The sequence below is a fragment of the Vicugna pacos genome, chromosome 34, assembly GCF_048564905.1.
Source record: "Vicugna pacos chromosome 34, VicPac4, whole genome shotgun sequence".
NCBI classification, from domain to species: domain Eukaryota; kingdom Metazoa; phylum Chordata; class Mammalia; order Artiodactyla; family Camelidae; genus Vicugna; species Vicugna pacos.
The window spans coordinates 16346309-16372964 of NC_133020.1; the positions used below are offsets into that span (position 1 = coordinate 16346309).

The window sequence follows — 26656 nt, forward strand, 5'->3', positions numbered from 1 at the left end:
AATATTAAAAATGTTGAGTTTATTTGAGCAAAAATTGATTCCAATCAGACAGTATCCAATCTAGCAGAGAGAAAGGCATTCCAAGGACTTTTTTTTTAAACATTTTGTATTGAGTTTTAGTCATTTTACAATGTTGTGTCAAATTCCAGTGTAGAGCACAATTTTTCAGTTATACATGAACATACATGTATTCATTGTTACATTTTTTTTCACTGTGAGCTACTACCAGATCTTGTATATATTTCCCTGTGCTATACAGTATAATCTTGTTTATCTGTTCTGCATATGCCTGTAAGTATCTACAAATTTTGAACTCCCAGTCTATCCTTTTTGCAACCACAAGTTTGTAGTCTATGTCTATGAGTCTGTTTCTGTTTTGTATTTATGTTCTTTTTTTTTTTTTTTTTTTTTTTTTTTTTTTTAGATTCCACATATGAGCGATCTCATATGGTATTTTTCTTTCTCTTTTTGGCTTACTTCACTTAGAATGACATTCTCCAGGAACATCCTTGTTGCTGCAAATGGTGTTATGTTGTCATTTTTATGGCTGGATAGTATTCCATTGTATAAATATACCACATCTTCTTTATCCAGTCATCTGTTGATGGACATTTAGGTTGTTTCCATGTCTTGGCTACTGTAAATAGTGCTGCTATGAACATTGGGGTGCAAGTGTCTTTTTGAAGTAGGGTTCCTTCTGGATACATGCCCAGGAGCAGGCATATATGGGTCATATGGTAAGTCTATTCCTAGTCTTTTGAGGAATCTCCATACAGTTTTCCACAGTGGCTGCACCAAACTGCATTCCCACCAGCAGTGTGGGAGGGCTTCCTTTTCTCCACAGCCTCTCCAGCATTTGTCATTTGTGGACTTTTGAATGATGGCCATTCTGACTGGTGTGAGGTGATACCTCATTGTAGTTTTGATTTGCATTTCTCTAATAATTAGTGATATTGAGTGTTTTCAAAATGAAAGACTTTTATAGGCAAAAGGGAGCAGGAAAAAACAAAGCTGCTGTAGGCAAAAAAAAAAAAAGAAGCAGGCTGGCTACTGCAAAGTTATATACTAAGGAATATTTAGTCAAGGGAGCAGATACAGTACAGCAAGAGAAAGAGAACACAGGCAGACACTCGGGTTGCTAGAGGCTTCCAGGGGCAATCACCAAGGTTCTTCCTCACACATGCTCTGTGTTCTGTCTCTGAAACAAACTACCAAGATCTGTGCAAGGAACCATCACTGGGAAAGCTCAAGAAGGAAGTTCCCATATGGTTTCTTACTCCCCACTAGTCACGTTGTCGAGTCAGGCTGTCTGACTGGTTGTGCCAGTTGGAAACCATCCCACAGCCAACTGGCCCAAGGGTCACAGACTTTGAATGCACACAATGAATCCCACTGCCCTTTTTTAGCCAAGAGTCAAAGCTTGACAACCAAGGGTCCCCAGAGATAAGGCTACCGCTTTCCTGGTCCAGCTCAGCTGTAAGTCAACACCTTCCCACACGGCAGAGCAGGTGAGGAGGAAGGCATCAGGGAGGGCCTTGTGCTGGGAGACCTGAGGGAGAATTCAAGAAAGTGGGGCTTGCTCTGGATTGGATGCTGTCAGAAACTAGCATTTTGGTTCACTGGGTTATTGAATATTGCCGAGGGACTGTGCTAAACTTATAGCTATTTTTGTGGTGATTCTGTCATTGTCTCCAGGGGGCACCTGGATACCCGGGCAGGACAGGCATGAATGAACCAGTCAGCTATTCCTAAGGCGAGGTTGTATGTGCCAAAGCCACCCGCGTGTGCCTCATGTCAGCTTAACTATATTTCTTGATGGAAATGCATAGACTGATGCTCTGCACAATTCACCTGTTTCCCAGGCAGGTTTTGGCTATGTGACAGCGGAGGATAAAAGATCTCTTAACAAACTTGTGCTTGACTTCCCAGAAACTGAAATATCACACACACATCTTGTGGTTCATGTTCTAGAGATGGAAGAGTCTAGAGACAGGATAGGGCCCCGGAAGGTGTGGGCCTTCCTGACACCTGCCTGTGTCTCCTTCCTCCTGTGGTATCAGATACTCTGGAGTATTTTTTTAATTCCTTTTACTTGTATTGCTGAAGTTTTCTTAATAGTTTTAGTGCAGAGGCAGGAATAATGCTCTAAGACTTAAGTTGTAAATGGGAAAGAAGCTGCAGTCACTGATGTGAGCGGGGAGAGGGGCATATTTGGCTATTTTTGTAGTCCAACAGTGTTCTGATTGTTCTTAGAGATGATTAATGAGTGGCCTTGTTTTTGCCTGACTCCACCACGGCCCCAGGGTGACTTTGTGTAATATTTGTGTTCTGTGAAATTATGATGTTCAGCAGAGAACACCAGCTAAGAGCTCTCAGGGATGTTTTTTTCTATCTTAACCCCTTGCTTTTGGTTAAAGGCAGGTGAATTCAAGTCACAGGACAGTAATCTGTGACACCCAGACCATCACCATGGCTGAAGTTCTGTAAATCAGGAGATCTCCCAGAGAACGTTGTGTGTAGGCGGACTAGAGCCTTTCATGTTGCTGCTGTAAGTTGTTGAGCCGTGAGATGCGATCGTGGCCGTGCAGTGGCACCTGGGGCTCTGGAGAGGATACAAAGAGTCAAGTACAACACAGACAACTATCAGCAACAAAACTGTGTTAGTCCTTGAAATAGACCACAAAGCCCAGACCCGGGATAACGAATCCTGACCAATAAAATGCGCCCCAATGTCCTTGTGGGTTCATTTCAGAGAGCCAGCTGGGTGTTCCCTTTAGCTGAATCATGGGCTGTTTACTTAATTGTTCGTATTCTTTTTTATGAATGTGTTGGCCCCACAGTTTCATATCCTAGTGTCTTCCAGGTTTTATTCATGGCTGTATCATTCGGCCTTTTCAAGTTAAGAGTCTCAGCAGTCCGGGGTACGGAGCACAAGATCTGAGTAAGGCTTCTGATTCTTAGATAACCGTAAAATTAAAAACCTGAGGATTCTCAAGTGACCCCCCCCCCTTAGTGGAATTCTCTTTGATCCTGTCCTCCTCTGAGCAGAAAACTTCCTAAAATGAGTGCTTCTCTATGACCACATCTTCACAGTCTGTAGTGGGTTTTTGTCTTTGACTCTCCAATGATATCAATATATTCTTGAAGAAAATAAATCATATCTTATTTTTCTTTGTTTCTAACCATAGGACCTAAAACACATACAAATGAATATTTTTTTGAGCCAATGACTAAATCTCCATGTTTAAGGGGTGGTAATAGCTGTAGTCTAAATGTTTTGTGAAGTCCGTGTTTCTCCAAAGGACGGTATTAGACATTTCCAGACAGGTGGTGGATTCAGTGATGAATTACATAAGTAAGAATACTGCATTAGATTTCGATCATTTTTACACCTCATTCCCCCTCCTCATCTCAAGACTTTTATATTTTCTGTAGTAAAGAAAAGAGGTGTGGAACTGAAGCTGTGTGACCTACCGTACAGGTGGTAGCGTTTGGTGTGACGCCATTTGCAAATGGAAGGATTAAAACCTGATCTAAACGGTTTTAGATGAAGGGTAAAACCCTCTCTTTGACACTGATGAACTTGGTTTGGAAAATTGAAAACATACAGCTCCATAAACGCATCTCACAGCATCCGTATTCACTGGGCTCCTGACTGTCCATCTGTTTCTGCCCCCATTACTTTTATTCTTAATCGCTCATCTACAGGTGGGCAAGGTGCGATTAGAAATTTCTTGGCAACTCTAACAACCAGCCAGCGATGCAGAAAACAAACTTCTGAGAACAAGGAGGGCAATTTCACGTATCAAGCAGGCTGTTCCTTTCAGAGGAGAAGGTGATCTCCTTTTCGATGGGTTGCAACATCAGGAACTGAACAGCTTTGTTTATTTTAAAACACAATTAACTGCCTATGCTTTACTGATCTTGGGTAATTGTCCTATTTGTCTTGCTGACTTAAACTTCTTAGAGAGGTGAACTAGAAGTTCAAGGTGTTCTCAGGAACCCTGAAAAAGAGTTTAAATTTCTGTCCCATCACTTACTGTCTGGGTGAGCCTATAAAAATAATAGTTTTTTTTTCTGATACTGTATTTTTCCTAGTGGTAAAATAAGAATAAACAATACATTTAAAATTGTATTTTCTGAGGGTTAAATAAGATACTGTCAACACCAGCGCTTAGCACACTGCCTGTTAATCACTAAGAACTCAGTAAATACCCTCCCTCTTCAATGGTTGGTCCTCCCTTCCTTCATCCTCACCCACCCCCGTCTCCCTCTCTCCCTGCCCTCTCCCATCCTCCCTCCCCCTTTCCTCTCGTCCCTTTCTCTGGGAAGTAAACTCCTTTAGACGGCTGTGTCTTATCCATCTTGCTATCTCTAGAACCTAGAATTACTGCTGAGGCCTAGCAAGTACTCTAGATATGGCTGGATTCCTATCTGAATTTTCTGGAATGAGGGTCCATTAACCATGTTAATCAGATAAAATTTGGGGGGTAGGTTCATCAGATAAAATTATGTTTGAGGAACGAGATATCATAAAAACAGTCCAGTTCCCAAGGTGGTTTAAAAGAAGAGTGCAAAATATATATATTAACACTAACTTGCCCTGATTAACGTTTAGATGAACAGCACAAAATTTTTGCAGTTGAAAAAAACACAAATATTTTAACGAAGTTTCACTATGTCAGGTTTATTAGCCTCGGGAATAAAGAATCCGTTGCTTTGATTTATAAACAGTCTGCCTGGTGCTGTTTGTCTCGAGTACTGATGAGTGGAAGCTAGTGAACTTGTTCTGGAAACTAGCGACTTACGAGCGTGAGGAACGGAGTGCAGACAGTGGCTCTAACAGCAAGCCTGAGGGCCAGCAGAGGGAAGGGGGTCAGGCAGAAACAGGGACCAACAACCTGAGGTTCCAGCGGAAAGAAATTCAAGGTTCAAAGCGGCAGGGCAGGTCCACAGTGGAGGATTAGCCCTCTAGCAGAGATTTTAAGGGAAACGGCCTCCCAGGCAGGGTCAGAGGAAAGTCAGACTGAAAACACAAGTCCCAGCTTGAAATGGGGAAGGGAGTGATGGCTCAGTTCCGCTGAGACGTTTCACGCACGGAGTTCTGCGTTGGAACTGGAACTGTGGTCAAGCGCGGACCCCGTTCCCACGTGCCTGGGCCCTGGGCTTCCATCGCACCTGCTCACCGCGCCTCCTCACCGCTCATGGTTGGTTTTGCTGTTCTTTCCTTTGTATTTTATCTTGCAGTGTTGCACGCCTATTTCTGAAAGGTCAAAACCTGTTCAGATCTTTCATTACCCAATATGTCATTCTTCAAGTCAGATGCATTAACTCCGTCAATACTTGAAACAGAAAGATGTGTTTTAAAAAAGCCAAATGGGAGAATTAACACAGTAAAGACTCTGTCAAGAGGTTGCCAGATCCCCTGGCGTGGTTCCTCTTCCTGGTAGAAATGTTTTGCAATTCAAATGATGATAAAGCTTTTTTTTTTGTCAAGGAGTGACTAGTGTGTGTATACACTGACACATATCACCTTTTCTTTCATTTTTTTAGGAAGAAAAGGGTATTGGGCATTGTAAAGAAAATCTCACTAAGAAAATCGTAGTAAATGTTGAACATACATCGATATTTCAAATGTTGTATTCTGTGCGGGGCCACCTGGTGTCTGCCGAGGCCCTGTGACCCCCATCCCTGGGCTCTCAGGTTTCCGCCTGCAATCCATCAAAAAAACCCCAAAGTACTCCCTTTTCTGACGTGTGTTTGCCCTGGCAGAATTAACAGCCCTGGGAAGCGGCTAGCCTCACAATCACTCAGGCTGCCTCGTCTCGGCCCATGTTTCCTCCTTATTGGAGTCATAAATCCCACTGTCTCTTCACGGACCCTAACTCTCTTACCTCACCCATAACCAATCAAAACCTTGTGCACAAGCTGATCGCACAGCCCCCTCTGCTCACCAACCCCTTCCCATAAAAGACCTCAGCAGGTGGCCCTCGTGCTCACACAGGTCCCTCTCGTCCGGGTGGCCCACTGTTGCCTATAACAACGTATCTGTTAAACTTTTTCTTTGTTTCTTAAACTTTTCTTTGTCTCTCGTAAATTTTTTTACCACCCGCACACCAGCCCGCCGTGACCCCCAATATTCTGTATTACAAAATCATAGAAAAATAATAGTTTCAATTACCTGTAAAATGAGCCCATATTGAGATACCCCATTGTATCTGGGTTTGGGCAACATCAGATACGCTACTTCTCTCGGAAGCCTGGAAAATTTACCTTTGAGGACGTGGAACGAGGACAGCAAGTCCCTACCTTTGGAAAGGTATTTCCTTCCCAGTGCTAATTCCCACGTACTTAATGCTTTAGATGCCGCAGCCAGCCCTGTGAGTGGGGAGTTAAATTAAATTAACGACATCTTCCACGTCACACAAGCGCTTTCTTTGTTTTCCTCCTTCTTCCTGTCCAGCCTGTGCTGCTGATTCCAAACATGGATCAGCATCCAGTGAACTTAAGAAGGAAGTTGTACATAAGGTGACACCGACCCCCTCCGCCAAGAAGTAATGGGAGAGGTGATCAAATGTGATGGATGTGATCTGACACGCGCTCCAAAATGTAACTGATCCTTCATCGTGGGTACTGTATAAAAGCAACAGTACACAGACAGAGGCAGAGTAGAAGGAGAGGAAGACAGGAAAGAGCTGAGACAGCTGACTTCTAAAAGGAAAGAAAGACAGAGAGAAAGAGAGAGAGAGCATATTTACCTTGAAGTCTTTATCATTCGGGCATTGGGGCAAGATGGTGCCCACCATTTTTCTGAGCACCGTTTTGCTCCACTTCACTGTCTCTGTGGCTTTGAAACCGTAAGGAAATATTATACTTTCTATTCATTTAAGTACTGGCGAAGTGACCTTTTTAAATATGTTCTGTGCTAAAATTTGATTATAGGGCACCATTTCAACTCCTGAGACTGAGTGCTGGTTTACCTTGTAAATTTTAAACAAGTGGAGGCAGGGGTCTGACATCTTTTTTCTTAAGCTACCTCTCTCTCTCTCTGCTTCTCAAGGTTATTGCAATACTATGAAAAATGCACAGGTTTCAGGAATATGTCGATGGGCCAAAATTGCCTTTCCTGCGTGTTCTGCGTTTCTCCTCCACTCGTTTAGAGAGTTGACCAATTACTTTCTTTGCACAGGCAATATATCCTATGGGTCTCCTCTGTGATGCAAAGTCATTCTCCAGAGCAAGCTTGTCTCCACCTTTTAAACCTCAATGAATCTGTATCCTTGAGTGTCGTCTTGGAATATGGTGGATCCAATACCACTATTTTTGACCAGTCTGTGGAAGAAGATAACTTCTACACTTGTGCAAATTTTGAGGTGAGGCGCTGAGTTTGAAATTTCAGAACTTCAGATGGAAAAAAATGAAATTACTGCTTAAATATTATTTTCAGAGCAATAACAAATCTTGATTTGGGATAAATCGGGGAGGAACATTGGAGAATTCTTGAGAGGCAAGTAGAAGGAAAAGTTACATGTACAACAAAATCTGTGAACTACTCCACTCTTCTATTACAGAGAATGGTAATAAGACGTAATTCCTGCCTTTTAGATGGTAGAACTATTTAGTAATATGAGGACAGGAAACTAAGTAAAAGGAAGCAGGACTGGGACTCAGAGGAACATAAAAAACAGCAGACAAGAAGACAAAAATAAGTTTATTACTGTGAATTGTGACAAGCGATCACAGAGTCTCTCTATTAAGAAATTATGAGTTTACAAGACTCTCACAGGTTGAGAGTAAATTAAGACATAATCTACCATCTTAATGTCTAATAATAATTTTCCTTTTCTCTTTTCTTCAACATAAACAGGTTTCTCAGAAGTCCTCGGAGCAGTTGGCTTTCGTGACATTGTTGGCAAAGGGAGACACTCTTAAAATCTTTGAGAGGAGAGCTGTAGCCATCTCTTCGGAAGAGACAGTAACCTTTGTGCAGACAGATAAGCCCATCTATAAAGCTGGAGAGGATGGTGAGTCAATATTTATGTTTCCTTCATATCGTGGACATGAGAGACCCATTCTTCCCATTCCGAGCAATCCAAACACATGATTCAAGTTAAACCCAAACACATAGTTTTAAATTCCACCTTAATGTCACAGGAGCAAGAATTCCTAGAATTTTGACTGGTTGTCCAGGTCAGTTATGAAACCGTGCCCTCCAACTCCAGTAAAAATGCTTCGTCTCTTACAATTCTGCATGCCGTTTCACTGTTTACAAATTCCCATGACAGGCTCACATAATTCAACAGCTCCACAATTTACCAGCTGGACACGCAAATTAAATTTCTATTTAGACTCAATTTTTTCACCGATAGCATGGAGATAGTAGAAGTGTCTCGCTTGTAGAACTCTTGTGAGAAGAAAATAATTGGTCAACGTGCAGTCGTACCTAGCACACAGCAAGGAGCCCTTAAAGGATATTTATCATTATCTTTATTATTATTATTTATGCCAGTAGAAGTGATCAGAAGCCTGATCACCTAAGCAGAGCACTTTTATTTGATTTTTTTTATTGGTGCAAATAGAAAGGAGAAGAAAGAACGCCAAACTAAGATTCAGAAGGATATAGATTTCATCTTGGCTTCGTTAATTAATGACTGGCTTTTTCCAAGTAAATTCTCATCTCTGAGATCTTCAGTTTTCTCAGGTATAAAATTAGAGGTTGGATAAGAGTATCCATACACTTCCTTCTGACTAATATTATGTGTTTGTATAATTGACTGAAAAGAAATGAACAAAAACAGGATTCTTCGAGTGAGATGTTTTTGCTGCATTTTCTTTTCTGGACTCATTAAAGTGCTATGATGACAGTTATATATACAAAAGTAGCTAACACAGTCTTTCTGGAATTCGGCTAAAAATTGACTTAATGTTTGCAAATCTCAATATATTCTTCCAGGAAAATTGCATGTAACTTATCACGTGTATTTCGCATTTGTCCTTCTATGACTAATTCTGCCACCAATTTTTGAGATATCCCTGTGGGTCATTAGAGTAAGAGTTTCCAGAAGGGGTAGCAGCTAGTGTCAGCTTTGGGGACACCAGAGTGTCATCAACAGAGGAATTACAAATGTGCACCAGAGCCTCCAGTCTTAAAGGGTTAACTCAGAGCTAGAGGAGGAGGGGGCGGCATTCTGTGACGGAAAGGTAATTAATTTTTATGTCTATTTACAAGCAATCATACCTTGGGAGAGAAATAACAAGGAAAAAATATTGTCCTTTCTTCTCTTTTCTTTTAGTTAAAGTTCGCATCGTGACACTGAATACCAATTTCATACCTACTGAGGATTTGGTGAGTTCAGTCATTTCAATGACACAATGAAATTGAAGCAAATTAAATAAATCCATTGCTATAGACAGTGTCATCAGGAAGCTTTCCATAAGTGTGGAAATAGGTTCTAACATGCAGAACTGTAGAATATAGTTTCAAAGATAATCCTCAAATGTAAACCTAAAACTTTCCTATGTAGTGAACTGACTTATACGTCTTTAGGTCTTTTCATCATATAAGGGGAAAAAAAGGCTCAGCGGAACGTGCTGTGCTTTGCACTTCCCAGAGGAGGCCTGGGGTCTCTTTCACTTTTGGCATTTTCTTGGCATCTTTGGTTCTAGAAACTTTGCGCTCTGGCAAAGTGAGGAATAAGTCAACGTCGAAATCAGATAATCTTTAGAATACAACATCTGACAAAAAAGAATGAACTATTAAAATATTAACTTGCATTATTTTTCTTCTTTCAGTATCCTTTGATCACACTTCAGGTAAGAGATCTGCTTTGTCACACCCATTACTTAAAATAGTCAGATAAATAGTGATGTGTGTCTAGTTTTCATCATGCACAGCTAGAAATTAAGATAACCAAGATAAGAGGGAAGAAAAATCTGTACTTACGTACTCAGCTTAAGGCATCCGATGAAAATTTAACAGAGGGCGGCTGCTGTGCGTGCAGACTGTGGGGCAAATGCAGGAACTTGGGTTTTCGTGGAAAACAAAAGATTGGGCTCTTTCTAAGGGAGATTTGGGTTTAAAATTGCTTGATTTGGTGGGGAGAGGATAGCTTAGTGGTAGAGTTCATGCTAGCATGTGCGAGGCCCTGGGTTCAATCCCCCAGCCTGTCATTAAAATAAATAAATAAACTTAATTACCTATCCCCCCAACAAAATTTTAAAAATAAAATTAGTAAAATAAAATTGCTTGATTTTGGCTGCTGGTCTTTCTCAATTTTAATTTAGCCCTGTCTTGTTTAAAAAAAATAGAAACCATAAGCATGTAAAAATTTAGAAGTTCTCCAGAAGATGATATTATTATAAAATGGATTCTGCTTTCAGAAATAGTTACTCCTACTAGTTCAAATCTCTAGTGTAGCGCAGTGTGGCTTTCAAACTTATTTAACCTCTTAAGCCTGTCAGTAAATGAATTGTATCAATTAAGTCCAACATACGTGGTTTAATCTCTACATATAACATGTACAGTTACTATTAACTAATTCTGGAGGCTAATACATCCTTGATAATTATGTGTGTAAATCCACGGTTCACGTAGTCTTATTATTTGAATGGCTTTGACTTTGTTATATGGGTGACAAACACTCGTCCTGCTAGTAGGATGAGTATCGGGTCAATCACTTTCATGTTTCTGCACTATTAGTAATTCACAAATTTTATTCCCTTCACATCTTACTTCCTCTAGTGTTGTGTTGCATTAAAAGCAACAGAAAGCTTAACTAGCCTTGGTTTCAATGAGTGAAGGGTTTACTGTCCTCACACACTACTGCGTCTCAGGGCAGACGCTTCAAGGGGCGTACAGCAGCAGCCTATTACCACGGACCCAGGCTTCTTCCACTTAACCTCTCCGCCACCCTCAATGCGTTGCTTTATTTTCAGTGGCAACTGAGTCTGATTCTTTTGGAAACAGTTTCCACCTAGTGACTTCTACTTACATTTAACTGGCCGGTCCTAGGTCACATGGGCAATCTGTACGGAAAAGAAGACTAAAAACTTAATTTAGCTTTCTAGACTTCACGGTAGAAGAAAGCAAAAAGAAAAAAAGAATGAGAAGTGAATGATGTTTTTGTTTCCTCGTAGAAATCTTTTTATCAGGATTTCTTTAATCACGGGTAGATGATATCAGTACAATTATTGGACCAGGCACACATAAGCTAGAATATGTTAAAAGCTAAAAGCAAATAAAGGAGAAACAATGGCATTATCGATCCTGTCTTGTGGAAATTCCACTTAACAGCTCTTGCATGCAGTATGTAACTCATGATCAACTTAGAGACCAAATACAAACCAGTGACAATCTTCACAAGTATTTGTTAAGATAAGTATCACCTTGTGCACCTGTCCGTAGGGCGCCACCTCCTTTGAAGAGTTGTTGCTCCGGATCACACAAACTGAGTTTAAAATTCTTTACACAACTTTGGTTCAGAAAGATCAAAATCATTAGTTACAGATCATTTTTTTCTTATCTTCCTGGGCTTAAGAGAGATATACTGTTAAGATTAAATTTGAATGCCTGAGGAAGCCATATTGTTTTTGCAATTTGAGATATTAGTGCAATAAGATGATAGAGATTTGCTTACTTCTAATAACTACATAAAGCACCTCAAATAAAAAAGGAAAAGCCAGTGGGGAGGGTATAGCTCAGTGGTAGAGTGTGTGTTTAACATGCACGAGGTCCTGGGTTCAATCCCCAGTACCTCCATTAAAATAATAAGTAAATAAGTAAAAACCTGATTATCTCCCCCTGCAAAATAAAAAAAAAATTAAAAAGCCAAAATACAAAACAAACAAACAAAAAGGCAAAGCTAATGCTCTCACATGACCTCTGTTTTTATTTCTTATTTCTTTATTTTCTAGGATCCTCAAAACAACAGGATTTTTCAATGGCACAATGTGACTTCTTTTCACAATATTACTGAACTCTCATTCCAGTTGATTTCAGAACCAATGTTTGGAGATTATTCTATCATTGTGCACAGAAAATCAGGAAAGACGTTGACACACCAATTTACTGTCAATAGACATGGTAACCAATTGCTACTTGTGGCTGTTGTCTTCTCTGAATGGTGAGGTCAAAGGACTTTGGTTTTTTTCAACAAAGCAACTTTCATGCTAGAATGAGACAAAAATGCATTAAGTTTGATTCAGTCTTCAGCCATTCTCCTTTCTTGACCATCTATGTTTTCTCGTCTCTTCCTTCTTGCTCCACACCCCTTGCCCCTGTTCTGATTCTGAGCCCTTCCTTTCCTCCCGAGGAAATATCTCATTTTCTAGAATCCAGACACTTTTCTAGAAAGGATCTAAAGGATTACAGCAAACAAAACGTGAAGTTCTCAGAAAAGGGAAGAGAAAGGAAAGGGGAACTAATCAGTAATGAGACGCCATCACTCACAGGTGCCACACAGAATTTGGGGCAATTGAAACGTGGTCTATACAGACACAGACACGGGACAGTGTTGTGCGTGGAAGCTTACTTAGCTACAGGATCGCAATCATTTTTGCTCACCGATAATTATGGAGGCTGAAATATATTTCTCTTTATTTCCAGTGTTGCCCAAGTTTGAGGTTAAGGTCAGTGCACCAAAAACAGTAACTATTTCAGATGATGAATTCCAAGTGGCTGCATGTGCTAAGTAAGTATTTATTTGAGAGATTTGACTCCACAGGTCAATACAAGGCTCAGAGAGAATGAAATATGAGATCAACCATTGCAGAATATTTGAAAAATATAAAGAAAAACATGAGAAATTACCTATCACTAATTCTATCAACTGCCAATAACGTTGCGATTTATTTTCCTCTGGTCTTTCATGAATATTTTCCACAATTAAAATCATACTTTTCTACCCACTATAATTAAGAAAACGTGTCTCCATAGAGTGCGCCCTTTTCATGAGTTCCATTTTCTTGCTGCATAAACATGTCTCTAAGTGGCTATATCACATTTACTTAACTATTCTTCTATTGTGTAACACGTAGCCTGCTTGATTTTGTTTTCCCAGTAATAAATAATGTTCTAGTAATGTCATCGTGCATAAATGTATAAAAAGTAGCTTTTGAATTAAAAATCATTTACTTAAAAAAAATTTCCAGAATTGGAATTACCGTGATAAAATGTGTAACATTTCCTTTAGTCTTTTGACCGCCTTGTTATTCACTAAACATATTGTGCCAATATAAGATCCCAGCGGCAAATACAAAAATATCCCCCTCATTGAATCTTCACTGTCATTGGATGTTTCCATTTAAAAAAAAAAAATTTTTTTGAAAATGTCCTAGTGGAAAAAAGGCATTTTATCAATTTACTCTAAACTAATTTGAATCCTCTTAATGTAAAAAAAATTCCTATATGATTTGAGAAATTTTGATTCTCTTTTGGGGAAGTTATTTGAATGCCTTTTACCTTTTTTTTTTAAGTTGTGATGCTTTTCTCAAATTGCTAATGCTAGTAAAAAAAAGAGCTAATACTTATTGAATGCCAATGACTGTACTAAGCATTACATTTATTATATTTTCATCACATCACTATGAAATAGGAGCTATTACCATCTTAATTTTATAAAGAAAGGTAATGAGAGAGAACTGAAATAACTAATCAACATAAATGGAGATTTTTATGGCAGAACTAGGACTTAGACTCGGTTATTTGACTTCAGAGCTATTCTCTCTCCTCAGACCTCGGTTATATTTTATATAAAAGATTAAAATATTAATATTTGCTTGTTTGTTAAACACTATTTAATTGATAACATGAAAATTTAATGAAATTGATAACATGAGTATTTTCCACAGTGTATTAAAGACACTTTGATAAAGGGCTGTCCAGTAGATTTGGGGGATGGTGCTGAAGATGCCACGAAGAATCCTGGAGACCAGTTTCTAACCTTTTTTCTTAAATTAGTGTTCAAAATGTTCTTTGGACTCTAGGAAGATAATCATAATATTTGTCTGAGTTTCAGTGAAGAGTACTGCGTGCGTGTCAGAATGTCATACATGTGACATATTAGAGATTGTAGATTATCTGTGTTCAGAGTAATGGGATAATCAATGTAAGCTTGAGGACTTCCAGGACCCCACACCAGCTTCGCTAGAAAAATCCTACAGAAAGCGAGAACTGTCAATGCAACTAACATCTGTAATGTATCTGCTGAATGGTGGGCTAAAACACCGCAACACATTATTATTGGAGGAGCCAAAATATTTATCAAGTATGGCCTTCCTAAAAGACCTCTAGGCTAAATGTTGCTATGGAATTGGGACTTACTGAAACTTCCTTAACGTTCTACATCGCTCAGGTCTGACATTAAAGGGTACGTCAGCATCAGCAACAATAATATCCCGCAATCGGCCCGGGCAGTCGCAGGGCAGCTGTGCTTGCTCCAAGGTTATTTCTGGGCAGCGTGTGAGAACACGATGAATGAAATCATTGTGTCTGGAGGTTAACGTCAGTGAATGCACTGCCCATCCCAAGTTGTGTAATAGTGTGTCTGTGAATAGTTTCTTAAGTATTCCTTGGGCCTTAGCAGGGAACAGCCAGAGAAAACAACAATATTTTAGCTAACCCCTTCAGAGATGAATTAAGCTTTTAAGAAGGAAGAAAATTGCCTATGGGCAGAGGCATTTTAATAACCTGTCTCAGTATCCACCATAAGCTTTTCAAATTACCAAAGAAAAATGTTTATCTTGACCTTTATGAAAATGTTAAGATACATATTTCAAGGCCATGTGTTAACCTGTGGATAATATTATGATAAGTTTTGTTTTATAAGTAGAAGGCAATAAGAAAAAATAAATGAGATGTTCAGGTGTCACATTCGTGGCCTGACCTCAGCCTTGCCTCTATTTTACATGTAATCGATATTTCAAGCTGACAGATAATTTTAGTGATTTGGGTTGGTGGAATCTCAGCAGCATTAGGAATTTTTAAACAGAGAAAGAAACAAGATAGTAGAATGGAAAGAGCACAAATTGTGGAGTGAGGAAGATCTGAGTTTGAATTTTAATTTCATCAATTACAATGTGGAGAAGTGAGTTCCTTGATCCCAGTTTATCAATCTGTAAAACAAAATAACGCACCTACAACTCAGAGTCACTGGGAAAAATAAATGAGATGCTGTATGTAAATAACAGTGTCTAACAATTAGAAAAAAATATTAGGATCGATAAATTTGATGATATTCATTTTTACTATATACAAATTTCACATGGGTCGGTTTTTCTAACTCCTAGTAGAAAGAATCTTCAAATAACCAAAAAATTCAGACCATCAACTGTAAATTTGCCTTTGACTGAACCTTTAAAAAATCTTGTGTTGTAGGGTTTTGTGTGTTTTAGGAAAAAATGAAATATCTATTTAACCTTACCCCAAAGACATTATACTTTTGATCAAAGCATATCCAGCATATGCCAATCTTCTTATATTTATTGAGTGGTGAAGTGAGAATTGTTTAAAATATTGATCTAGAAGTAAGTACTTCATAAGCCTGAGTAATCCATGTTTTTTTTAATATACTTTTATTGAGGTCTAGTCAGTTTACAATGTTGTGTCAATGTCTGGTGTACAGCACAGTGCTTCAGTCATACATGCACATACATATGTTCCTTTTCATATTCTTTTTCACCATAGGTTACTACAAGATATTGAATATAGTTCCCTATGCTATACAATACGAATTTGCTGTTTATCTATCCAAGTTTTATTTATCTGCATGTATATTTTCTGCTAAAGAAAACAAGTTCTGCAAATAATTTTTATAATATTTCTATCAGATTAAGTTATTATTTTTTAAACAAAAAGGACCTACTGTGTAGCACAGGGAACTATATTCGATTTCTTGTAACGAGCCGTAATGAAAAAGAAAGGGAAAATATATATCTGTATGTCTATGTATAACTGAATCACTTTGCTGTACACCTGAAACTAACATTGTAAATCGACCACACTTCAAAAAAAAAAAAAAGAATAAAATATGCATAGAAAATTTTTAAAACTCAACTTAACCAGTAAGTCCTATTCACTGAGAATTTAGATTTGATGTTACCTTGAGTTTGATTTTTTTTTAAGCAGCTGATCCCTCCTAAGAGATCAAATGGCTAATTTAACCTAAATTCAGTGAGACGGTAGAGCCAACAGTTGAGGGTTCCTAATTGAATTTGATCGCTAGACTAGTCACAGTTTAAAGATTTCACATATGACTTCTGAAGAAGAGACCGTCAAATATGACCAGGGTAGTGTTCATCTGTAACCACGAGTACACTTTCTCCCTCTAGGTATACCTTTGGCCAACCCGTGCAAGGCAGAGGCCAAATCCGGGTGTGCAGAGAATTTCCTTCCTCTGGGAATTGTGAGAAAGACAGCAATGAAATATGTGAACAATTTGTTGCACAGGTACGGATCATAATCTTTACTCTAAAAAAGGGTTCTTGTTCACTTTCATTTTTATTCTTTCTTTGACTCCATTTACAAAGGGGACTGAACAACATTATCTTCATTCTGTAAATAATGGAGGTTGCAGCTTAGTGAGGTGAGGAATGAGGAGACAACGCCATGTGTAACTCATTCTCTAGGCCAAGGAAATTGCTATCCGCCTATCTATTAATAGAATTTTCAGAATTTAAAAGATTTTATTGATTGGCTTCCTTATTTTAAATGCTGTTTAGGTGACCTCTCTGATCTTTCTTTGGGGGAAATCATTAATCAGCCTTTTACATAAATGAATCCCTGATGGACTCACCATGCAAATTAGGATTGTCCTTTTGAAAAAAGTTCATTTGCAAACACCTGCAATTCCGAGTATCTACCTTTATTACTTCAGATTTGAAGTTGACTTTCGTAGCCATCATTTGCTTTCTCCATCTAGAGCATCGTAACCTGAAGTAAATAATTCTGTCCATCTCTTTGAGGATGCCCATTGGACTTTGAAAGTGAAATCTGTATCCACACAGTTTATATTTTAATTCTGATTGTCCTATTTGTTCACCACACTTGGTGAACATCCTTTAGGTAAATAACAATATTCTGTTAAGACGGACAGAAACGTTCAGATAGGGATTACAGACTAAGAAAGGGTGAGTGGAAGTCTTTCACATCAGTAGCACGTTATTCTGCCGTGTGGTTATAATGTAATGTAATCGATCATTTTACCCAGGTGATGGGTGTTCGTTCAGGTAATGTTTCACTCTACCCCAGTGTTAGAAATGCAATAATAAACAACCTGCTAAAACTATCTTTATATATGGGAGGTTTTATGTATCTGAAATAGATTCCTTGGAGCAGATTTCCTGAGTCAGTAGATAAATGATAAATAGAACCACATATAGCTTTAACTTTTTAAAGTATTAGCATATTGTTGTTCAAAAAGTTTTTAAGCATTCAATTTCCTATCAGCAATATCTGAGAATACTGTATTTTTCCAAATTACTGCCAACGATATGTCAGTTAAAGAAGTTTTGCTGTTTCGAAAGTCACAGATTTATTCTGATTTGCATTATTAGAGTTTGAGCATACTTTCATATTTTCGTTATCAGTTTCGATTTGTTCTTTTGAAAACTCTTAATTACCTCTGCTTTTTCCTGTTCCTGTGAAATTAAAACTTTATTTAATTATAAATATTAATTAGTCTCTATTCTCGAAGTAAATTTTTAAAGCCTGTTATTTAAATATTGACTTTGTGGTATTTTCAAAATACCGAAGTTCCCAATGATTTTGAGTTCTCAGCATTAGAAAAAGTTCTCACTTGCCACTGTGTTGTACATGTAGCTAAGTATGCTTCTAAGATTCCAAAATTTTACCTAATCAACAGAACATAGTTTTCGATTATGTTCTAAAATAAAGAATTTTATTTTCTTCTAAATGAATGTTCAGTTGTGTTAGCATCTAATCTTATACAATTTGGCTCTCCCTCTTTATCCTAAATCATGCTCATAAAAAGATTCATCTATTTTATTGGCCTTACTCTGACTTTTGCTTCTGTTTTGTTTCCTAATATTACTTTTTGCTTCTAAATAATTTGCTTTAGTTTTCATCTTATTAGTTCTTTTCCCTAAAATTTTAGTTTATTCTGTTGGTCTAAAACAATGTTCATTGCAAAAAAAAAAGTTAGTTGCTTCTTTTTGTTAAAAGCGCATTCAGTGTTTTGCATTTTCCTTCAACCACAGCTTAACACCATAGAATTTTTGTTGCAAAGTGTTTTCCCTGAACATTTATAACATCTAGATCCTTGTTGGTTTACTTTACATTTTCTCTTTGACTCAGGAATGACCAGAAAATATCTTTCTTTTCATTTCAAAGCAATTAATGTCCTTCTGATTACTTTTTATAACTTCATTTTAATTTGATTGTGTTAAAAGTAGACAAAGTAAAGTTGCCCTTTTTTGCTCTTGCTGATATGATCATTGTGAATTCAGAGGAGCACATACTCTGGTGTCAGAAAGCCGAGTGAGCTCCACACATTCTGACTGTGTAACCTTGGGCGGATCATATATCCCACAGTCCATCCATCCATATAAGGCAGCTGGTAATAGTGTTCAGGTCATATGTCAGTTTTGAAGATCAATGAATTGATATGCCCCTCACATTTTAAATGTGGAATTAATAAACACTTTATTTTAAAACAGAACTGGATCTAGATTTCTCTAATCACTGATGTCACTGCTGAAAGATGATCTACTGATTTTTCTTCATTTTGAATGATTTGCCTTAAAAAGTGTTTTGATGTTATCCGTTTGAAGAGTGTTTCCATTCCACCTGTTTTTAATGCCTCTCAAGATTATTTTAATTTCTTAATCTTAAAATATCATTCAGTTCCATTTTCATTCTTTGATTTGTTCTCAGGAGAATATCTCTGAAGTCTGTAAATTAGACGTTTTACCTCCTTGTTAGAGCAGGCCGGTAGCTAAATATGAGCACGGAAAGGGGGACACAGACCAAATGGTACAAATTAGGCAAAAGAGAAGGGCACGGGCCAAACACAGGAAACCACACATCATGTAAGCACCAGGGGTCCCTGGGCAGAAAAAGAAAAACAGGAACCTCTGGGCTAATAAGTGGTCACACCTTTTGAGGTGATGAGTGACCTGGAGGCTACAAAGAAAAGTGAGAAAAGACAGGAGTTTCCAGTGTCCTAATGTAACCTTTTGCTCATTATGCCCTCATTTCAATAAAATCAGCCTTGCAGATTAGAAGTATCCATCAGGCACCGAAACCATGTCACTTCCAATCCAAGTAAGGACAAAAATCCCTCGTCCCTTCAAGAAAGTGGAGTTGGGATAAAAAAAAATCAGGGAACACAACCCCAAACCCTTCCCTCCCCCAATGAATATTCTGCCTATTCATTTTTACACCCTATGTAACCAACTTGCCAAAGAAACTCAGGGCAGCCGCTCACCTGAGCCTGCCCTCTCTCCCCTTGACAATGTACTATCCACCCCTTAATAAATCCTCACTTTACTTTCTTAACCTCTGTGTCTTGTCTCTGAATTCTTTCTGGGAGGGGGCGAGGACCTGGACACCAGCAACATCTACCAGCAACATCCTTACTTTGTTTTAACTGCTGATGAAAATTGCCCCCCATCTCCTCCTCCTTGCTGTGTAATTCTTGGTCATCTCAACACGTTTGTGATATGCAGTTACCAGGCAGTGGAGGGAGTTGGTAACTGTGCTGAAACGCTGTTATTTTTTAAAAGACTTCTAAATCCCTAACTTTTTCATTATGCTTTCTCTTTATTTTTCAGTTGAGAAATGGTTGCATTTCTCAAATGGTAAATACCAAAGTCTTCCAACTCTACCGTTCTGGACTTTTCATGTTATTTCAGATCACCGTAACTGTTACGGAAAGTGGGACAGGTAATGCTTGTGTTTTATGGGCAACCTGGGGATATATGCAGCCGACTGGGGGAAGTTTACTGAGTTAGCAATACTCACCAAATACAGGTCAATAATTTGTCAACATAGTAAAGTGGAGGACATTGCCAACAGGCGAACTGGAGGGTTGCTTTTGAATAAGATTTTCCCAATAAGACTTAAAATAAAATAGAATGATTATGTAAATGCTACATGTTTAATCTGCTCTGTGCCTCCATCAATAAGACAGAGGAGCTTCCCTCTGAGGGAGCAGAGCCAGCTAAAAAATGACGTATCTCTTTTTAACTTTGTGTAAGTCAGTCGATAATCAATTGCCAGGGTCTAATCATTGATTTAATGCTAGAGTTTACAGTCTATATCTAGGTCAAATCCAGCTCCTCCCCTGTTTATGTCAATAAAGTGTTATTGGAACACAGCTGTATTTGTTGACCTTGCAAAAGACCTATAACAACAGAGTAGCTGCACCAGAGACGTGTGGGTCACAGGCTTAGAATAACAACCATCAGATCCTTTACAGAAGTTTGCCAATTTCTGATTTAACACAATTGGGTACGTTTGCAAGTACAAAAATTACTAGTGAAAAATATGCAAGATGGTGCATAATGACTGCTCAGTAAATATTTGTTGAAAGAATGAAAAAGAAAAAGAGGACAGTAAGATTGAATTTGGGGTGGGGAAAACCAGATTCAATTACTAATAACTGTTACTTGAAAATGACTGGGATAATATTTATAAAGGGCTTTATATAAATGTACTAGATCAGTGTTGTGATGCCATTCCTAGTGGGTAAGTCTGACACATTTATACTGTAACTTAGCGAGATATGTTTGCCTCCACTTATTACATGCTTTGTTGATTTCACAATGCATTTCAATGTACTTCGCTATCAGATATTTTTCTGAATCTGGTAAAAGTCTGAAAACGGTTATCCTGCAGGCTAAAGAATGAGTCCAGGAAGCGTAAGTCGTACTATTGAGATGTATGCGACATTCTCTGTCATGCAGAGAGTTACCAGTCAGAGCTGAGTTGAATAGTAGGAGGAAGGAAGTTGTGCTTTCTCCTGCTTCTGATTCAATTATTTCCATGTTAATTACATTATTCAGGTTGATGAATTCTATAACCAGATAGAGAGTACTCTGGAGCCTTGCTCCCCGCTCCCACACCTCCCTTCCAATGCAGAACAAGAACATAATTCTGCATGTAGATGTTTGCACAAGTATAAAGGAAATCTAAGCTATTTGCTTTTTCGAAATTCTCGATCAAATGATTAATCCTCTTGAACACTGTTCTTCGTGTCTTACAGGTGTGCAGATCAGTGAAAAGTCTTCTGTTTCTATCACTCAAGTGCTTGGGAGTGTTAGCTTTGAGAACATGGTCCCTTTCTATAGAAGAGGAATTTCATATTTTGGAACTGTGGGTTTGACTTAAAAAAATATACATGTTCTCATTTCATTTTCTTAGATCATAGAATGCCCCTTGAAAATTTCTGACACTTTCTTCCTACCTTCATCACTCATTTGTAACATTACTGCATCTGATGTACTGGAAAAAGCCCTAGGCTGGAAGAAAATGATAGATAATATTATAGCTATTTCCATATTATATGCTTATTTAGTAGAACATCTTTCTGTCCGCTGGAATTTAAGAAAATTACTAATAAACGATCCCACCTGTGAACAGAAAATTCCTTTTACGTAGAAATGTGACTTTTTGAATTTTAAAAATGAATGCTTCTTTTTGTGTGTGTGCAGCTTAAATTTTCTGGTCCTAATAACGTACCGATGGTGAACAAGTTATTGCAACTGGAGCTCAATGACAAATTTGTAGGAAATTACACGACAGACGAGAACGGAGAAGCTCAGTTTTCCATCGACACTTCAGAGATGTTCGATCCGGAGTTCAGCCTGAAAGTAAGATAGAGCCGATGAGATCTCACGGAGGATTTGAATGTCAGGAATTTTGTACATTAGGAATCTCTTAAAAGATAATGTGTATTGCAGATAGATTTTTAACAAAGCCTTAAAATTTAGGATATCTCATACGTTTGCCTGTTCATTAAATAATACATGAGAATACTTATTCAAGAGGACGAGATAAGAGCTTGTTTCAATTGTTAGACATTCTCTAAGGACCCTTATTTTCCTCTGAGACACTAGAAATAGCTCATGAAGATGAGTTGGCTTTTTTCCTTTGATCATTCCACACCCAGACAAGAGAGCTGCTATGAATTCTCTTTTTTCTGCTTAAACAGAATTTTTGCAGTTAAACAATTTCTGAGTGTTCAAATGTAGCTGAAAAACACAAGGCCTAAGGCTACTGTCTGACTTCAATGACAAAATAAAAGTCAGCAATTCGTTGTAGACCTGATGAAATAGTCACTCAATTAGTCATGTGTTATATATACAAAAAGAGGAGGGCGCTGTTCGTGTTTTACTTCCCATAACTTAACGTCGAAACGTCAGTCACAGGCTGATCCCGCCCTGCTTTGAAGAGATGAGACCTCCCAGTGGGTCCTAAATCCCGTGCCTGGAAGCTCTTTGTAGCTCTAAAATCCTGTTTTCTTTTATGTCTTCAGGCCACATACATCCGACCTAAGAGCTGCTACCTTCCCAGCTGGTTAACGCCCACTTACTCGGAAGGTTATTTCCCAGTCCGGCGCTTTTACTCCCGAACCAACAGCTTCCTGACGATCGTGCCTGAAACGAAGCAGCTTAGATGCGATCAGCAGGAGGTGGTTACTGTGTATTACTCCCTGAACAGTGAAGCACACAGCGGTGATTCCGGTATAAACTTCTTCTATCTGGTAAGTCTCCGCCGGCGGGTTCATGGATCGCGTGGAGCGGTCTGCTCAGCTCAGAACGCGTGCATCAGTCGTGCCCTGTTAAGCCGCGTGAACCGGCCTTCTCACTTCGCTGCCGGCCGCTACTGGATCGTTGCAGCACAAACCCAGAAACAAATAAAGAAATGCATAGAAAGATCCGAGGCAATTTCAGTACCTCTAAGCTTGAAACACTTACTATTCAGGGTCTGCTATTTCGCGCATTCAATTATAATTCCTATCCAGTGAATACGATCCATCCTGAGAATAAAACATTAGGCAGCTGCCAGAGAGTAAAGTGGAAAACTGGTTTTGAGGAGCAGTAAGAAGAATTAGTCCTTTTAGGTCTGTCCCCGTTTGCCCGTTTTGTCTCTGTAAGGCTGCTGAAAGATGAAAAGCTACAAACTTGGAAATTAAGACTCCTGATTGGAATCTTCCACCCTCTCCTGTTCATCGTGTGAGCTAGGTGGTCTCGGACCAATTGTCTTAACTCTCTAAGCCTTAGCTTCCTCAGCTGGGTATTGGTCATTGGAAGTAAGACTTACCTCCTAGGATAAGTGCTATATGTCAGGCAGTGTTATGGGGTGTTTTGTATTAATTCACTAAGCAGCCCTATGAATATTTCCTTTTTACAAATAAAGGAACAGAGGCAAAGAAGCGAAATGACTTGGCTTGTTCGAAACCAGGCAGTCTGCACCCTCACACAGTGCTGTCGTGTCATCCACCCAATTTCTAGCACACAACAAGTTGTCAATCAATGATAGTCACTTTCTCTGTTCTTCTCCAAGTGGTCACAGTCCTTTTTCTTTTTTAGTTTAATTTATTTTTATTTTTTAAACATTTTTAAAAAATTTTTTAAACATCTTATAGTCATTTTAAAATGTTGTGTAGAGTCCATTTTTAATATCCGCTTGTGAAAGCTACCTTATCTTATGGAATAAATTTATCACAAGGTCATTCGTTGTCTAATAATAATATAATATTCTATTACTTAGTCTGTTATCACATACTATGTTTCCTTTGTTCTGCGCAGATAATGGTCAAAGGAGCTATCTTCCTCAGTGGACAAAAGGAAATCAGAAACAAAGGTGTGTATAATACATTTTCATTTTTCAATACGTACTCTCCTTCAGTTTTCTATCTTTTAAAAAAATGTTACAGTGATAGAGTCAAGGAGTTAGGAAGGGCACTTAAGATTACGATTTGTGGATGGAGGGCAAGAACATTGCCCAAGTATAACCTACTAAATATTTTTAAAACTTTTTTGTTGAAGTGTAGTTGATTCACAGTGTTAGTTTCAGATGTACAGCCAAGCGATTCAGTTATCCACATACATACAGATGTCTGTTTTCTTTTCAGGTTCTTTTCCATTATATGTTATTATAAGAGATTGAATATAGTTCCCTGTGCTATACAACCCTGTGGATCCTTGTTGTTTATTTTATGTATAGAAGTGTGTGTCTGTTTGGGGATTAACAGACACACTTTACTAAATATTTTGATGAAAGAGATTTCAACCTGTTTCTATTACCGCCAGATTATCAAGTACATTATAGAAAAGTGACACCCAAAGCGCGATTACTGTTACTACCTAAACTATGCGGTCTTCTTCACTTGTATATATACTTCCCATTATTTATCTACCTTGAAAATAAATCTCAATTTGCTCCTTCCATCCATAAGCTGTTGTCTTTTATCTAAGTGCGCCCAGTGATCTGGGAGACTTTGAGCACTGTGTCTGCTGATGGCCTCTCCTATTTACACAGCCTGGAAGGGAAACTTCTCCTTCCCCATCGATGTCAGTGCCGATCTGGCCCCCGTGGCCTTCATGCTTGTCTACACCCTCCACCCTGATGGGGAAATTGTGGCTGACAGCGTCAGATTCCAGGTTGAAAAGTGCTTTAAGAACAAGGTAATGTTTCTTCTATTTCTCCCTGTCTTGGGTGAGAGGGGGTGGGCCGTTTACTCCCTGTTGTCTCCTTGTTTTCTGACTTCTGTAACCTTCACATGGGAAGCTCACAATCAGCGCTGCTATGGTTAAATTATTAGGGGGTGAGAGAATCACCACACCGAATGAATACGTTTTGGCAGCGATGCCAAGCTTGAGATGATGGGCGGGTGGTGAGGGAGGTGTCCCTGTAAGGAAGGAGAATTAAGGGTGAGAATGGATGAGAGAAATACAGGTACAGAAACCTAGGAAGGTTTATCTGGAAAAGATTGAATATGTTCAAAGTATTTTCCTGTAAAATTACCTTCCTCATTCCTGTTCTTCCTCTGCTTCAGGTGAGCATGAAGTTCTCCAAGGAGCAGGGGCTGCCTGGCTCCAGCACTCATCTCCAACTTCAAGCAGCCCCCGACTCATTCTGTGCTCTCCGGGCTGTGGATAAAAGCGTTCTTCTGCTGACATCAGAACTGCAGCTGTCAGCTGAAACTGTAAGCCTTCTGACCTCCTTTTTTTTATCGGGACCCCTAACAAGTCTTTCCCTTCAGATGGTGTTTTTATTTGAGGTGGAGCACGTAGGTCCTCTAATTTCTCCCTGCCCGTCTCCTCTTTTCCATGTAGTCACCTAAGCCTCCTCTCTCCAGCTTTCCATAGCCTCAGATTTTCAGCAGCAGTTGGACTATGATGTCTATTTCTCTTCTAACACATCGTTTGAAAGTCATGGTACTCTCTGTATCCTAGTAATGTCAGAGACACAAGTCATAGATGTTATTATTTGTTCTCTTTGACTTTAAGCTCTTCTTGGAAGGATTCTTGTGAAGACTTAGAGTCAGGCAGCTACTGTTTTCCTCCAGACCTGGGAGTTCTAGCATTCTATTCACAATGAATTATCTGTACTCCAGGCCTTGGAGTAATCCACAGATCTCTGGGCAGCTCTTTTTTTTTTACATGTGATCCTAAATCCTGCACCAAAACGAAAAATTTCTGTGAACGTGATGTTGACTACATAAAACAAAACTGAAGGCTTCCTCTTCTGGAATGAGTTGACTCGAAGGTGTTGGATTAAGTACAATGGCTGCTAAGAAAAGAACAAGAGTAAATGTTTATCGCACAAACACTGCCAATTTTGCAATTATAAGAAGAGTGCTTAAAATAACGGAACTATGTAATTTTTCCCATAGGTGTATAATCTGCTTCCAAATACAGAACTCTATGGTTATCTCTATCATGGTCTCAACCTGGATGATGGCAAGCTAGACCCTTGCATTCCTCAGAAGGATATGTTTTACAACGGCTTGTATTATACACCTGTAAGCAACCATGGGGATGGAGACGCCTACAATGTTGTCAGGGTAAGATCATTTAAGATTTTAAAAATTATTTCATCTCCATTGTAATTCTAATATTCATAACACGGATCTATATTTTATAATGTTCTTTTCTTCCTGTTCTTTGATATCAGTGTCAGAAATCTGCTTATAGAGCACTCAGAAACCGTCTTATAAAAAAAAAGATAGTGATTTTTGTTGACTTTTCTCTCTTTGGCTGCAAATAAATTATACGGTGGCTGAAATTACAAACCTTCCTGTTAGAAGTCATGAGACGGTTTTTGATTTACTGCAATGAATTTTATGCAGAAATCATCAAATTAAGAAGCTCAAATATAGAGTGTGCTCCATCTACACCTGGGCTATCAGTTAAATAGGCTGAGGCTTCCACAAAAGGATCCGTGTAACTGAAGTCACAGGTATCAAAGAGAGGGCTATAGAACCAGACGGACTCTGGTTCAAGTCCAAGCTCTCCAATTTACTCACTGTGTGTTTGTGTGCATGTCTGTGTATGTGTTTTTTTTTTAATGTTAATGAGGGTGATAATATCTCATAAATATTTTTCCTTAAAATTAAATGGAGACTGATATAAAAACACTTTGCAAAATCCTAGCACATGATAAAGGTGAGATAAATCATAGTAATTACCA

General features: G+C 38.7%; 1 protein-coding gene and 1 non-coding gene across 2 annotated transcripts in view; both read left to right on the top strand.

The window, feature by feature from the left end:
- Positions 1-6792: 6792 nt before the first annotated feature.
- Positions 6793-26656, top strand: part of LOC102529558 (ovostatin homolog 2-like) — a 41605-nt gene continuing 21741 nt past the window's right edge. The window contains 15 exon segments of the mRNA XM_072954260.1: positions 6793-6857; positions 7190-7373; positions 7868-8054; positions 9294-9346; positions 11914-12082; positions 12605-12689; positions 16327-16444; positions 19789-19900; positions 21222-21331; positions 21670-21828; positions 22494-22735; positions 24448-24478; positions 24481-24648; positions 25020-25169; positions 25860-26030. Coding sequence (XP_072810361.1) covers positions 6793-6857; positions 7190-7373; positions 7868-8054; positions 9294-9346; positions 11914-12082; positions 12605-12689; positions 16327-16444; positions 19789-19900; positions 21222-21331; positions 21670-21828; positions 22494-22735; positions 24448-24478; positions 24481-24648; positions 25020-25169; positions 25860-26030 — 2004 coding nt within the window.
- Positions 11686-11758, top strand: TRNAV-AAC (transfer RNA valine (anticodon AAC)). The gene has a single exon. It is a non-coding gene; the product is annotated as a tRNA-Val (tRNA).